Source organism: Narcine bancroftii, chromosome 2 (assembly GCF_036971445.1).
Source record: "Narcine bancroftii isolate sNarBan1 chromosome 2, sNarBan1.hap1, whole genome shotgun sequence".
Lineage (NCBI taxonomy): Eukaryota > Metazoa > Chordata > Chondrichthyes > Torpediniformes > Narcinidae > Narcine > Narcine bancroftii.
The window spans coordinates 10,591,866-10,605,557 of record NC_091470.1 but is presented as its reverse complement, the minus strand read 5'-3'; the positions used below and the strand labels follow the sequence as shown (position 1 = coordinate 10,605,557).

General features: G+C 54.9%; 2 protein-coding genes across 21 annotated transcripts in view; one reads left to right on the top strand and one right to left on the bottom strand.

Annotated features, from left to right (window-relative positions):
• The window catches only part of gskip (gsk3b interacting protein), a 34,470-nt gene extending 23,492 nt beyond the window's left edge, over positions 1-10,978 (bottom strand). For 2 of the 5 annotated variants that reach the window (XR_011351026.1, XR_011351025.1), the window contains exons 1-3: positions 10,870-10,978; positions 5,960-6,226; positions 1,241-1,475 (exon numbers count right to left, since the gene is read on the bottom strand). Coding sequence is in view for 1 of the 5 variants with exons in the window: in XM_069915839.1 (XP_069771940.1) it covers positions 1,317-1,475; positions 5,960-6,121 (321 nt within the window). In the remaining 4 variants the exon portion in view is untranslated. Of the gene's footprint in view, positions 1-887; positions 1,476-5,959; positions 6,227-10,869 lie in introns of those variants that run through there. The other 3 variants (XR_011351024.1, XR_011351023.1, XM_069915839.1) reach the window with 3 other exon arrangements.
• The window catches only part of LOC138753182 (autophagy-related protein 2 homolog B-like), a 245,827-nt gene continuing 243,113 nt past the window's right edge, over positions 10,979-13,692 (top strand). For 10 of the 16 annotated variants that reach the window (XM_069915821.1, XM_069915827.1, XM_069915825.1 and 7 more), the window contains exons 1-2: positions 10,980-11,180; positions 13,505-13,671. In XM_069915821.1, the coding sequence (XP_069771922.1) occupies positions 13,510-13,671 (162 nt within the window). In that variant the 5' untranslated portion in view covers positions 10,980-11,180; positions 13,505-13,509. Of the gene's footprint in view, positions 11,181-13,504; positions 13,672-13,692 lie in introns of all 16 variants that reach the window. The other 6 variants (XM_069915828.1, XM_069915832.1, XM_069915831.1 and 3 more) reach the window with 3 other exon arrangements.

Genomic DNA, 13,692 nt, shown 5'->3' with positions numbered 1-13,692 from the left:
GAGAGCCAGTCAGCAAAAACTGGAGATCCCCCTGTCTTCTTTCCCTGAGCTCTCCACGCCTTCCCTCTCTCGTCACTGAGAAAACATATGTCCTCCCCCTCTTGTTGCTGTCCCCCCCTCCTTTCTGTACCTGGAACAGTGCTCATCACACTGTACCGTTTTATTTAGTGCCTGTCGATATTTTTCCACACCTCGATGAAGGGCTCAAGCCCGAAACATTGGTTCTGAATCTATCTTTGCTATATAAAGGACCCTGTTTGACCTGCTGAGTTTCTCCAGCATCATGTTTTCACTCCTACAGTGACAGTTCTGTACTCAGCCTCGTCTCGTGTCAGGGGAGTCCAAAAGCAAACTTGAGGAACATTATTCCCCTGTACACCCTGAACCCCAACCACATGAATGGTGATTTTTTTGCCCCCACTTTAGGTAACCCCCCCAAAACAGTTTCCATTTCTTCTTGCATGTTCTGTTGTATACTTCACTATTCAGGCTCTCTGTCTGATCTGCCAAGTTCCGCCAGAAATTCTCGGCTTGCTGTGGGCTCCACGGTTTTGTTTAAAACTGGCATTTCCGATCACATTTCTATTGAAATTCAGACCGATACCAGTTGTTGATAACTTGTGCTCTGACAGGTTACTGCTCAAACTTTGCTGTTATTCCTACAAGCCTCTGCTCTTGGTGAAGCCATGGTTTTTGGGGCTGCCTTCAGAAAATGAGTCAATTCCCCACAAGGCAGGTAATTTGCAGTAGAGTGATCTCAACCATATAGGAACCATTAGAGCCACAGGAACCCAGTTCTTTTCAGTTGATGCATGAATAACACAAGATCCAAGGACAAAAAAAACAAAATCTAGTGGTCAATCAAAGTTTAGCATAAAAAGAGCAAGGCTGTGGCCAAAATATTTATTTGTGTTTAAAAAAAGTGAACCATTCCCCCCTCACCTGTTATGTGTATACAAAGGGTTTATTTTAAAATCAAGCTAACAACTCAAACAGCATGCAAAATGAAACTTAGTAAAGACAAACCTGGGAGACAAGAAAGTCCACCAAGTGGTTGGCAGCACAAAATGAACACTGATCCCAGACTCCTCTTCCATCCTGAAACTTCCCCACTGTTCCTTTCCTCTTTGCTTGTCCAAATCTGACCCCCTGTAGAGGAGTCTGTCAAAGGGAAAAAAAAACACTGGAAGGAAATACTCTCAACACTGCAGGAACAAGGAAAAGGGAGCAAACCACTAACTTTCTGCCAGATGCATGCGGCCTTAAACCTTAGTCGGAAACTTTGTACACCCAGGCAAAATTGCTGACAGGGCCTGTTACGCCTGTCTATTAGTCAACACTTCTAGTTTGCGGAGAAGTGCGTTGCCAAAGGCATCACGATATGCAGGGCTGAGCAAGTCCAACAGGGAATATATGGTCTCATGAAACTCCATCGACAAGGACTCATCCACTTGGTCAAAGTTGTAAGCTACCACCTGGAAGACAAAAGGCAGGTCAGTATCATGTGTGAACCAAGGTAACCACCAATACCCAGCAGCACTAGGTGTTCGTAGGAAGTGGACAATTCCATACATCTTTCAAATGAAGAGCCTTAAACCAACATCAACAGTCCCAACAATGGAGTTCAGCAAGTGAAATGATTAGGTCTATCAGATGTGTTGTGGACAATCACCAGCGTCTCCTGTTTAGTCTCGAGCTTACCTGCTCAGGAGTAAAAGTGATGAATTCTCCACAACACATCTGATACTTTGGATGAAGATCAGACACAATTTATATAAAAAATGCATCACGGCCAGAAGTGCTGTGACAGTAGCGCTGCCGCTGGTGTGGACCTGGAAGAGTGGGGAGCAGAGACACAGTGCTGCTCCATATCTTTAAGCGGCCTGTGAAAGGAGCAGACCTTTTTAAAAAAAATCCTGGAAGGCAATGCCCGTGTTGGACAGCGTATCGCGCAAGTAGTTGAAGAATACAGGGAAGTAGCGGACCAGCGCATGGCGACAAAAAAAAGGCACGGGAAAAAAAAAGACTGTCCCCGTTAAGAAGCATGGGAGATGACCGGGTAGGACGGTGATCACAGCACTGGACCAGAGAGGGGCTCAGCAGCTGAAGGACCCACACAGGCTGCAGTCTGCTGGAGACGGCTTCATGGGAATCATGATTAGAGGGCAGTGAAGGCAACGAGGGCTTCTAAAGGGCCTCAGGTGCTGAAACTTAGAACCATAGAACACAACAGCACAGAAAACAGGCCATTTAGCCCTTCTTGTCTGTGCCAAAAACATCATTCCTCTGGGAGAGAAGGCCGACTGCACAGGCAAGAGTGCCATCAGCAGGGCTCATGCGCCTTTCCATTTTAATTGCAGTGTGAGGAAGCCGTGAAAGATTAATGGAGTAAGGGTTTGTTCGATTGAGACAATTGATTAGGGCTAGAAAGCAACCAAGTTAACAGGTTGAGAGCAATTAAAGGAGGGACAGCTATTGGAGCAGCCAGTGACGGACTGGCTCAGTGAGGCATTGACATTGCAGCTTTGTCAAATAGTGACTGACGAAGAGGTTTCTCCTCATTAGGGCCAGTGAGTTTCTTTAATTGTGTTTATTGCAAGAATTCAGTTATGGAGCCAATGTTCCAATTGCAGGATGTGGGATGTCAGGATGTGGGATGTCAGGGGGAGCACGTGTTCCTAATGACTTTACCTGCAAGAGGTGCATCCAGCTGTAACTCCTGGGAAATCTAGTTAGGGAACTAGTTGGATGAACTCTGGATCATTTGGGAAGCAGAGGTTGTGATAGATAGGAGCTTCAGGGAGGCAGTCACCTCTAAGTGTAGGAAGGACCTTCAGGAGGGGCAAAGGGAATAGGCAGAGAGACAAGGGTAGATCTGTGGCCATTCCTGTTAACTATAGGTATACTGTTTTGAATACTGTTGGCAACTTACCAGAGACTAATTGTAGTGGTCAGGTCTCTGGGACTGGATCCTCAGCTCAGAAGGGAAGGAGGGAAGAGAGGAATGCAGTTGGGATAAGGGATTTGATAGGAGGATAAAGAGGTTCTGTGGTCTCCCTGGTGCCAGGGTCTGTGATAACTAAGATCACGTGGTCCCGATTCTCAGAAGGGAGAATGAGCAACCACATGTAGGGACTAACGATGTGAGCAGGAACAGTGAGGAGGTCCTGAAAGAGTTCAGAGAGTTGGTAACAAAGTTGAAGGAGAGGATCTCCAGAGTTGGAATCTCAGGATTGCTACCCATTCCATGTATTAGTGAGGCGAGAAACCCAAAGATAATCCATCTTAACACGTGGCTAAAGAGACGGTGCAGGAGGGAGGGCTTCAGGTTTCTGGATCATTGGGCTCTCTTCCCAGAAAGGTGGGACCCATTTCAATGGGACAGTTTGCACCTGAACTGGAGGGGAACTAACATCCTTGCAGGTAGTTTTGCTAGTGTTGCTCTGAGAGGGGTGGGGGGTGATTTAAACTAGATTTGCATGGGGAGGGGAACCAGAGTATTAGAACAGATGGTAAGGTGGAGGTCGATGAGAGTTATGCAAGGACTGTATGCGAAGACAGGGTTGTTCAGGAAAGAAAGTCTCACATACATTTACTTCAACGTGAGGAGTATTGTCGGGAAGGTGGATGAGCTTAGAGCGAGGATTCCCACATGGGATTATGACATTATTGCTATTAGTGAGACTTGGTTGCAGGAGGGGCAAGACTGGCAGCTCAATTTTCTAAGGTTTCGTTGTTTCAGATGGGATAGAGGGCAAGGGAGGAAAGGAGGAGGTGTGGCATTACTCGTCAGGGAAAATATCACTGCTGTGTATGGACAGGACAGCACTGAAGGCTCGTCTACAGAGGCCATATGGGTGGATCTGAGGAACGGGAAGGGGATGAGCTCAGTAATAGGGAGGTATTACAGACCACTCAATACTCTGAGAATTGGAGCAGCAAATCTGTGGGGAGATAGTAAGAAACAAAGTTGTGGTACTGAAAGATTTTAACTTAGCACACACGGGGGACTCTCATACGTGGATGGTTTGAAGTTTGTCAAATGTGTACAGGAAAGTTTTCTACATCAATATATAGAGATACCAACGAGAAAAGATGCAAAACTTGATCTCCCATCAGGGAACCAGACAGGTCAGGTGGCAGAAGTCTGTAGGTGAGCATTTTGAGTCCAGTGACCATAATAGCATTAGATTCAGGTTAATTATGGAGAAGGATGGGTCTGGTCCTCAGGTTGAGTTTCTGAATTCAAGAAAGGCCAATTTTGAGGAAGGATCTCAAAAAAGTTAACTGAAATAAGTTATTTTATGGCAAGGAAAGCCTCCAAGGACAACATTTTGAGCGTGCAGAAATAATGTTGTAGAAGGGCAAAGCTAACAGACATTGGGAACCCTGGTTTTCAAGGGATATTGGAGAGTTGATGAAGGAGGGGGCTATATCTGCAGTATGGACAACAAGGAGGAAATTAGTTACTTGTAGAGTATAGAAAATGTAAGAGAATGTTTAAGGAAATTAGGAAGGCAAAAAGGTGGTTTGGCAGATAATGGGAAGGAAAATCCAAGGGGTTTCTACAAATATATTAAAAGTAAAAGGATAATAAGAGACAAAATTGGACCCCTAGAAAATCAGAGGGACAACTACGTGTGGAGCCTCATGAAATGGCGGAGGTCTTCAAACAATTTTTTTGCATCAGTATTTACACAGGCAACTGGCATCATGAATAAGGATGGACCATATGGAGGTGCTCACTGCCTTGCAACGAATAAAGGTGGACAAAACCCCTGGACCGGATATGATATTCCCCCTATGCCTTGAGGGAGACAAGAACTGAAATTGCAGGGTCCCTGGCAGATATATTCAAAATGTCTTTAGTCACAGGGGAGGTACCGGAGGATTGAAGGGTGGCTCACGTTGTCCCGCTGTTCAAGAAGGGCTCCAAAAGTAAACCAGGCAATTATTAGGCCAGTGAGCCTGACGTCAGTAGTGTGTAAATTATTTGAAGGATTTCTGAGATTGGATATAGATAATTGTACTGTCAGCAGCTGATTCGGAACATCAGCATGGATTTGTATTGGTAGGTCGTGTTTAAATTATCTTGTAGAGTTTTTTTTTGAGGAAGTTACCAAGAAGGTTAACGAGGGAAAGGCTGTGGATGCTGTTTATATGAACTTTAGTAAGGCCCTTGACAAGATTCTACATGAGAGGTTGGTTCAGAAGGTCAGGGCACTAGGTTATACATGGAGAGGTTGCAAACTGGATTCGAAATTGGATTAGTGGAAGAAAACAGAGTGGTGGTGGATGACTGCTTTTCAGACTGGAGGCCTGTGTCGAGTGGTTCACCTCAGGGATCTGTGTTCGGACCATTATTGTTTGTTATCTCTATAAATGACCCAGTTGACAACGTGGTGAATTGAATCAGCAAGTTTGCTGATAGGAAGCATCGTGGATTGTGACGAATCTGGACCAGCCAAACTCCAAGCCATCCAGCTCTTTTTATAGAACAGGAGTGCCAGTCAATATGTGGCAAATTAAAATCTCCAACTATCAAAACCTTCATTGTGTTGGAGATTTGGATCTGGAGCTCAGGTTGGCGAACAATTGAACAGGAGTCTGTGCTGCTACAGAGGCTGCGCAAGCGCTGGAAACTGAAGAGACTTTTGCTTCTTTGTCCCTTACTGCAAGGGGTGCTTTGTTTGCCTGATGACATGACATATACATGACATTTTTAATGTATTACAAGACAATAAAAGGAACCTTGAATTAACCTATTGCCAAACTCCTCAATAATAAATTGACCCCAAAACCATACTTTTAAGGATTATTTCTATAGTCTTTGACTTGAGAAATCTCATCTAAATAACAGATTGATTCCATGTACATCTTCAATAAGATAAAGCATTTGTAAATTTATCTTTGCTCAGATGAAGGCTATTGAATTGTGATCTGGAATTAGTGCTCTCACCCGGAGTCCTGCTTCAGTCAGCTCAAGGCAGTACCGGTTTCTTTCTAGTGTTTCTACATTGATGAAGACAACATCTTCTCTGACTGGAAGCATTGTTGAGACAGCCATGTGGTTGACAGCAAAGCTGACATCATGGATCACTGCCTCAGCTTCCTCTCTCATATCCTTCACGCCTGCCTCTTCCCAATCTTCAAACTTACTTGAACAGTCAACACGTGGGGAAATCGTACTTTTTCCAGGATGTTAACTTTGTTCCTCGTGATAAGACTGCAAATCCAAATAAAAGTGCGATGCACAATTATTTCAAAAAACAAACTGGCTAATTATTACAGTCAAATCCCCATTATCCAGGATTCAAGCAACCAGCAGCCTCAAACAACTGCCGCAAAAAACCCACACAGGAAGGATTAAAATTGATGGCACAAGCCAATAACACATGACGCTATCTCAAGCAATCCGGCATCTATCAATCCCCATAGGTGCTGGATACTAGTTTTTTATTTCATATAAACTGTACTTGCATGGAAACCAATCCATTATTCTCAAAACAGTTCTCTGCTCCCGTCCCAATGACAATAATCAACTCTGGATCATCTTGGCAAGTTTTATTGCTATTAATGTAGACCATTTGTTCCATCAAAAGGCAAGTATGGGGCAAGAAATCAATTCCAACACTTTCAAGCATATTTGAACTCATTCAGTTGGTGGATTCAAATACAAATGTCAAAGTGCTTGCATTTGGCAGAATCAAACTCAGGTTTGCAAACCAGCTCTTTCCTTTCCAAATTGTGCTTCACTCATTACAAGACCACAAGATTGCAATATACAGAAGTAGGCCATTTGACCTATTAAGTCCAATGTTGTTCCATCATGAGCTGATCTATTCTCATGAAACCCCACCCCTTGGCCTTATTCAAACGTCACCTTGGCAATAAGGTGAGAGTGCCAACTTCTTAAAATCTTATAACCTCCATTATAACCTCATCCTGCCTCACTCCAAAAAGAAAAGCTCCAACTCTGACATCTGGCAACTCCCTTCCCTCTGTCCTCCCCCTCCGACACCCAACTCTCCTCCCTTCACCCACTTTCAACATTCCCTCTCCCCTTAATCCCCGCCTTTCAACACCAACACCCCACCACTGACCCGACCCATTTTCATCCCTCTTGTTCCCCCACTCCTCCTCCCCCCCCAGCCGCCCCCTCTCCTCCACCGCCCCAGCCGCCCCCTCTCCTCCTCCACCCCCCAGCCGCCCCCTCTCCTCCTCCACCCCCCAGCCGCCCCCTCTCCTCCTCCACCCCCCAGCCGCCCCCTCTCCTCCTCCACCCCCCAGCCGCCCCCTCTCCTCCTCCTCCTCCCCAGCCGCCCCCTCTCCTCCTCTTCCTCCACCCCCACAGCCGCCCCCTCTCCTCCTCTTCCTCCACCCCCACAGCCGCCCCCTCTCCTCCACCACCCAGCCGCCCCCTCTCCTCCTCCTCCACCCCCCCCAGCCGCCCCCTCTCCTCCTCCACCCCCCCAGCCGCCCCCTCTCCTCCTCCTCCACCCCCCCAGCCGCCCCCTCTCCTCCTCCTCCACCCCCCCAGTCGCCCCCTCTCCTCCTCCTCCACCCCCCCAGCCGCCCCCTCTCCTCCTCCTCCACCCCCCCAGCCGCCCCCTCTCCTCCACCCCCACAGCCGCCCCCTCTCCTCCTCCTCCTCCTCCCCCCCAGCCGCCCCCTCTCCTCCTCCTCCTCCCCCCCAGCCGCCCCCTCTCCTCCTCCTCCTCCCCCCTCAGCCGCCCCCTCTCCTCCTCCTCCTCCCCCCTCAGCCGCCCCCTTTCCTCCTCCTCCTCCCCCCCCAGCCGCCCCCTCTCCTCCCACAGCCGCCCCCTCTCCTCCTCCTCAACCCCCCCAGCCGCCCCCTCTCCTCCTCCTCAACCCCCCCAGCCGCCCCCTCTCCTCCTCCTCCTCCACCCCCCCAGCCGCCCCCTCTCCTCCTCCTCCACCCCCCAGCCGCCCCCTCTCCTCCTCCTCCCCCCCCCAGCCGCCCCCTCTCCTCCTCCTCCCCCCCCAGCCGCCCCCTCTCCTCCTCCTCCCCCCCCAGCCGCCCCCTCTCCTCCTCCTCCCCCCCCAGCCGCCCCCTCTCCTCCTCCTCCCCCCCCAGCCGCCCCCTCTCCTCCTCCTCCCCCCCCAGCCGCCCCCTCTCCTCCTCCTCCCCCCCCAGCCGCCCCCTCTCCTCCTTCTCCCCCCCAGCCGCCCCCTCTCCTCCTTCTCCCCCCCAGCCGCCCCCTCTCCTCCTTCTCCCCCCCAGCCGCCCCCTCTCCTCCTCCTCCCCCCCAGCCGCCCCCTCTCCTCCTCCTCCTCCCCCCCCAGCCGCCCCCCTCCTCCTCCCCCCAGCCGCCCCCTCTCCTCCTCCTGCCCCCCCAGCCGCCCCCTCTCCTCCTCCTCCTTCCCCCCAGCCGCCCCCTCTCCTCCTCCTCCCCCCCAGCCGCCCCCTCTCTTCCTCCTCCCTCCCCAGCCGCCCCCTCTCCTCCTCCTCCCTCCCCAGCCGCCCCCTCTCCTCCTCCTCCCTCCCCAGCCGCCCCCTCTCCTCCTCCTCCCCCCCAGCCGCCCCCTCTCCTCCTCCTCCCCCCCAGCCGCCCCCTCTCCTCCTCCTCCTCCACCCCCCCAGCCGCCCCCTCTCCTCCACCCCCACAGCCGCCCCCTCTCCTCCTCCTCCTCCCCCCCAGCCGCCCCCTCTCCTCCTCCTCCTCCCCCCCAGCCGCCCCCTCTCATCCTCCTCCTCCCCCCCAGCCGCCCCCTCTCATCCTCCTCCTCCCCCCCCAGCCGCCCCCTCTCCTCCTCCTCCTCCCCCCCAGCCGCCCCCTCTCCTCCTCCTCCTCCCCCCAGCCGCCCCCTCTCCTCCCACAGCCGCCCCCTCTCCTCCTCCTCAACCCCCCCAGCCGACCCTCTCCTCCTCCTCCTCCACCCCCCCAGCCGCCCCCTCTCCTCCTCCTCCACCCCCCCAGCCGCCCCCTCTCCTCCTCCTCCCCCCCAGCCGCCCCCTCTCCTCCTCCTCCCCCCCAGCCGCCCCCTCTCCTCCTCCTCCCCCCCAGCCGCCCCCTCTCCTCCTCCTCCCCCCCCAGCCGCCCCCTCTCCTCCTCCTCCCCCCCAGGCGCCCCCTCTCCTCCTCCTCCCCCCCCAGCCGCCCCCTCTCCTCCTCCTCCCCCCCCAGCCGCCCCCTCTCCTCCTCCACCCCCCCAGCCGCCCCCTCTCCTCCTCCTCCTCCACCCCCCCCAGCCGCCCCCTCTCCTCCTCCTCCTCCACCCCCCCCAGCCGCCCCCTCTCCTCCTCCTCCTCCACCCCCCCCAGCCGCCCCCTCTCCTCCTCCTCCTCCACCCCCCCCAGCCGCCCCCTCTCCTCCTCCTCCTCCACCCCCCCCAGCCGCCCCCTCTCCACCTCCTCCTCCACCCCCCCCAGCCGCCCCCTCTCCTCCTCCTCCCCCCCAGCCGCCCCCTCTCCTCCTCCTCCCCCCCCAGCCGCCCCCTCTCCTCCTCCTCCCCCCCCAGCCGCCCCCTCTCCTCCTCCTCCCCCCCCAGCCGCCCCCTCTCCTCCTCCACCCCCCCAGCCGCCCCCTCTCTACCCCCCCAGCCGCCCCCTCTCCTCCTCCTCCACCCCCCCACCGCCCCCTCTCCTCCTCCTCCCCCCAGCCGCCCCCTCTCCTCCTCCTACCCCCCCAGCCGCCCCCTCTCCTCCTCCTCCCCCCCCAGCCGCCCCCTCTCCTCCTCCTCCCCCCAGCCGCCCCCTCTCCTCCTCCTCCCCCCAGCCGCCCCCTCTCCACCTCCTCCTCCACCCCCCCCAGCCGCCCCCTCTCCTCCTCCTCCTCCACCCCCCCCCCAGCCGCCCCCTCTCCTCCTCCTCCCCCCCAGCCGCCCCCTCTCCTCCTCCTCCCCCCCAGCCGCCCCCTCTCCTCCTCCTCCCCCCCCAGCCGCCCCCTCTCCTCCTCCTCCCCCCCCAGCCGCCCCCTCTCCTCCTCCTCCCCCCCCAGCCGCCCCCTCTCCTCCTCCACCCCCCCAGCCGCCCCCTCTCCTCCTCCTCCACCCCCCCACCGCCCCCTCTCCTCCTCCTCCCCCCAGCCGCCCCCTCTCCTCCTCCTCCCCCCCCAGCCGCCCCCTCTCCTCCTCCTCCCCCCCCAGCCGCCCCCTCTCCTCCTCCTCCCCCCAGCCGCCCCCTCTCCTCCTCCTCCCCCCCAGCCGCCACCTCTCCTCCTCCTCCTCCTCCCCCCCAGCCGCCACCTCTCCTCCTCCTCCTCCTCCCCCCCAGCCGCCACCTCTCCTCCTCCTCCTCCTCCCCCCCAGCCGCCACCTCTCCTCCTCCTCCTCCCCCCCAGCCGCCCCCTCTCCTCCTCCTCCCCCCCCCAGCCGCCCCCTCTCCTCCTCCTCCCACCCCCCAGCCGCCCCTTCTCCTCCTCCCCCCCCAGCCGCCCCCTCTCCTCCTCCTGCCCCCCAGCCGCCCCCTCTCCTCCTCCTCCCCCCCAGCCGCCCCCTCTCTTCCTCCTCCCCCCAGCCGCCACCTCTCCTCCTCCTCCTCCTCCCCCCCAGCCGCCACCTCTCCTCCTCCTCCTCCCCCCCCAGCCGCCCCCTCTCCTCCTCCTCCCCCAGCCGCCCCCTCTCCTCCTCCTCCCCCCCCCAGCCGACCCCTCTCCTCCTCCTCCCCCCCCCAGCCGCCCCCTCTCTTCCTCCTCCCCTCCCCATCCCAAACAGAACAGTTCCCGCTCTCTCGCCCCTCCATGGGACTGAGGGTGGCGGCCCCGGCCCCACTAGGCCAGGCGGTCGGCGTGACCCTACGGTTTATTCAGCAACAACCTAATAATTGGGTGATATTTCTCAGGTCGGGAAAGCCCGGCCCGTTACCGAACGGTCCCCGGAGGGAACAGGCGACCCCCATACCACTCACGTTTACAGGAGGCTTCAGCATCCAGCAGCGCCTCTCCCCCGACATCCAGCTCCGCGCTCGCCCGCCATCTTTATGACAGGCAGCCCGTCTGCCGGGCTGTCAACGCGATGACGTCACGCAACGTCAGCGCCGGAGCCGGGCTCAGGTGGTGGGATCGCGGTGTCAACAGAGACTGAGGCCTGGCCTGGCCTGGCGCTGATGGCCGCCTGTCGTGTCTGTGGGGCCTCCGGCCAGTGTTGACAGGAACTGTGAGGGCTGCTGGGCAGCGCCACGGAGTAGCTTGGGTGTGCAGACAGGGAGAGGTTGGGGAGGTAAATGTAGAGGGAGTGAGGTAAAATATCGGGGGGTGAGGTAAATATTGGGGGGGGTGAGGTAAATATTGGGGGGGTGAGGTAAATATCGAGGGGGGGTGAGGTAAATATCGAGGGGGTGAGGTAAATATCGAGGGGTGAGGTAAATATCGAGGGGGTGAGGTAAATATCTAGGGGGGGTGAGGTAAATATCGGGGGGGTGAGGTAAATATCGGGGGGGTGAGGTAAATATTGGGGGGGTGAGGTAAATATCGAGGGGGTGAGGTAAATATCGGGGGGGTGAGGTAAATATCGAGGGGGTGAGGTAAATATTGGGGGGGTGAGGTAAATATCGAGGGGGTGAGGTAAATATCGGGGGGGGTGAGGTAAATATCGAGGGGGTGAGGTAAATATCGAGGGGGGTGAGGTAAATATCGGGGGGGTGAGGTAAATATCGAGGGGGTGAGGTAAATATCGAGGGGGGTGAGGTAAATATCGAGGGGGGGTGAGGTAAATATCGAGGGGGTGAGGTAAATATCGAGGGGGGTGAGGTAAATATCGAGGGGGGTGAGGTAAATATCGAGGGGGGATGAGGTAAATATCGAGGGGGGTGAGGTAAATATTGGGGGGGTGAGGTAAATATCGAGGGGGGTGAGGTAAATATCGGGGGGGTGAGGTAAATATCGAGGGGGTGAGGTAAATATCGAGGGGGGTGAGGTAAATATCGGGGGGGTGAGGTAAATATCGAGGGGGGTGAGGTAAATATCGAGGGGGGTGAGGTAAATATCGAGGGGGGGTGAGGTAAATATCGAGGGGGTGAGGTAAATATCGAGGGGGGTGAGGTAAATATCGAGGGGGGTGAGGTAAATATCGAGGGGGGGTGAGGTAAATATCGAGGGGGGTGAGGTAAATATCGGGGGGGGTGAGGTAAATATCGAGGGGGGTGAGGTAAATATCGGGGGGGTGAGGTAAATATCGAGGGGGTGAGGTAAATATCGAGGGGGGTGAGGTAAATATCGGGGGGGTGAGGTAAATATCGAGGGGGTGAGGTAAATATCGAGGGGGGTGAGGTAAATATCGAGGGGGGGTGAGGTAAATATCGAGGGGGTGAGGTAAATATCGAGGGGGGTGAGGTAAATATTGGGGGGGGTGAGGTAAATATTGGGGGGGTGAGGTAAATATCGGGGGGGTGAGGTAAATATCGAGGGGGGTGAGGTAAATATCGAGGGGGGTGAGGTAAATATCGGGGGGGTGAGGTAAATATCGAGGGGGTGAGGTAAATATCGGGGGGTGAGGTAAATATCGAGGGGTGAGGTAAATATCGAGGGGGTGAGGTAAATATCGAGGGGGTGAGGTAAATATCGAGGGGGTGAGGTAAATATCGAGGGGGTGAGGTAAATATCGAGGGGGGTGAGGTAAATATTGGTGGGGAGTGAGATAAATATCGGGGGGGTGAGGTAAATATCGAGGGGGTGAGGTAAATATCGAGGGGGTGAGGTAAATATCGAGGGGGTGAGGTAAATCAAGGGGGGGTGAGGTAAATATCGAGGGGTGAGTTACATATCGGGGGGGTGAGGTAAATAGCGAGGGGTGAGGTAAATAGCGAGGGGTGAGGTAAATATCGGGGGGTGAGTTACATATCGGGGGGGTGAGGTAAATTCGGGGGGTGAGTTACATATCGGGGGGGTGAGGTAAATAGCGAGGGGTGAGGTAAATAGCGAGGGGTGAGGTAAATAGCGAGGGGTGAGGTAAATATCGAGGGGTGAGGTACATATCGGGGGGGTGAGGTAAATAGCGAGGGGTGAGGTACATATCGGGGGGGTGAGGTAAATAGCGAGGGGATGAGGTAAATATCGGGGGGTTGAGGTAAATATCAAGGGGTGAGGTAAATATCGAGGAAGGTGAGGTAAAAGGACTGGTGAGGTAATTATCGAGGTGCTGAAGGAAGGCTGGTGATTTCTGTGGGGAAAGTCTTGGCTCAAAACAACGTTGAATCTGGAGACAAGGGTGATGATTCAGGAAGGGAAACGACAAAGGGAATCATAAATACTGAGGGGAAAGGCCCTTGGCACAGGCTGGGCAAGTCAGCAGGGACAAGTGGGTTAGAGGGTGAACAGGGGAATCAGACTAAATAGACTTGTGTGCAGCAACACGAGTTGAAGCTCAGGGAATTTTGTGGCACTGAAAATAAGAAAAAAATGCATGTTTATTTAACAACTTTGTTGTAGTGAAGTGGAGGAGGAAAGAGGGAGAGAGTGAAAAGTCTTCCATCAGGTCTGGGGGTTTTATTTTACTGGGATTAGGGTCATTCTGACAGGGCATCCATTGTTGTGTATGGGTCAAAGTCAAGATGCCTTGGCCGTTCTCCGAGTCAATAAAGAAGCGGGCATGCAGGTACCTTCTCCACCGATACCTGGACCACTTCCTGGAGGAGAAGTTGAGCCTGGAGCAGCTGAGTGTGGACCTCTATCAGGGCACTGGCTCCCTTGCACAGGTGCCTCTGGATAAATCGGTAGGCGTTTGACTTGCTCTG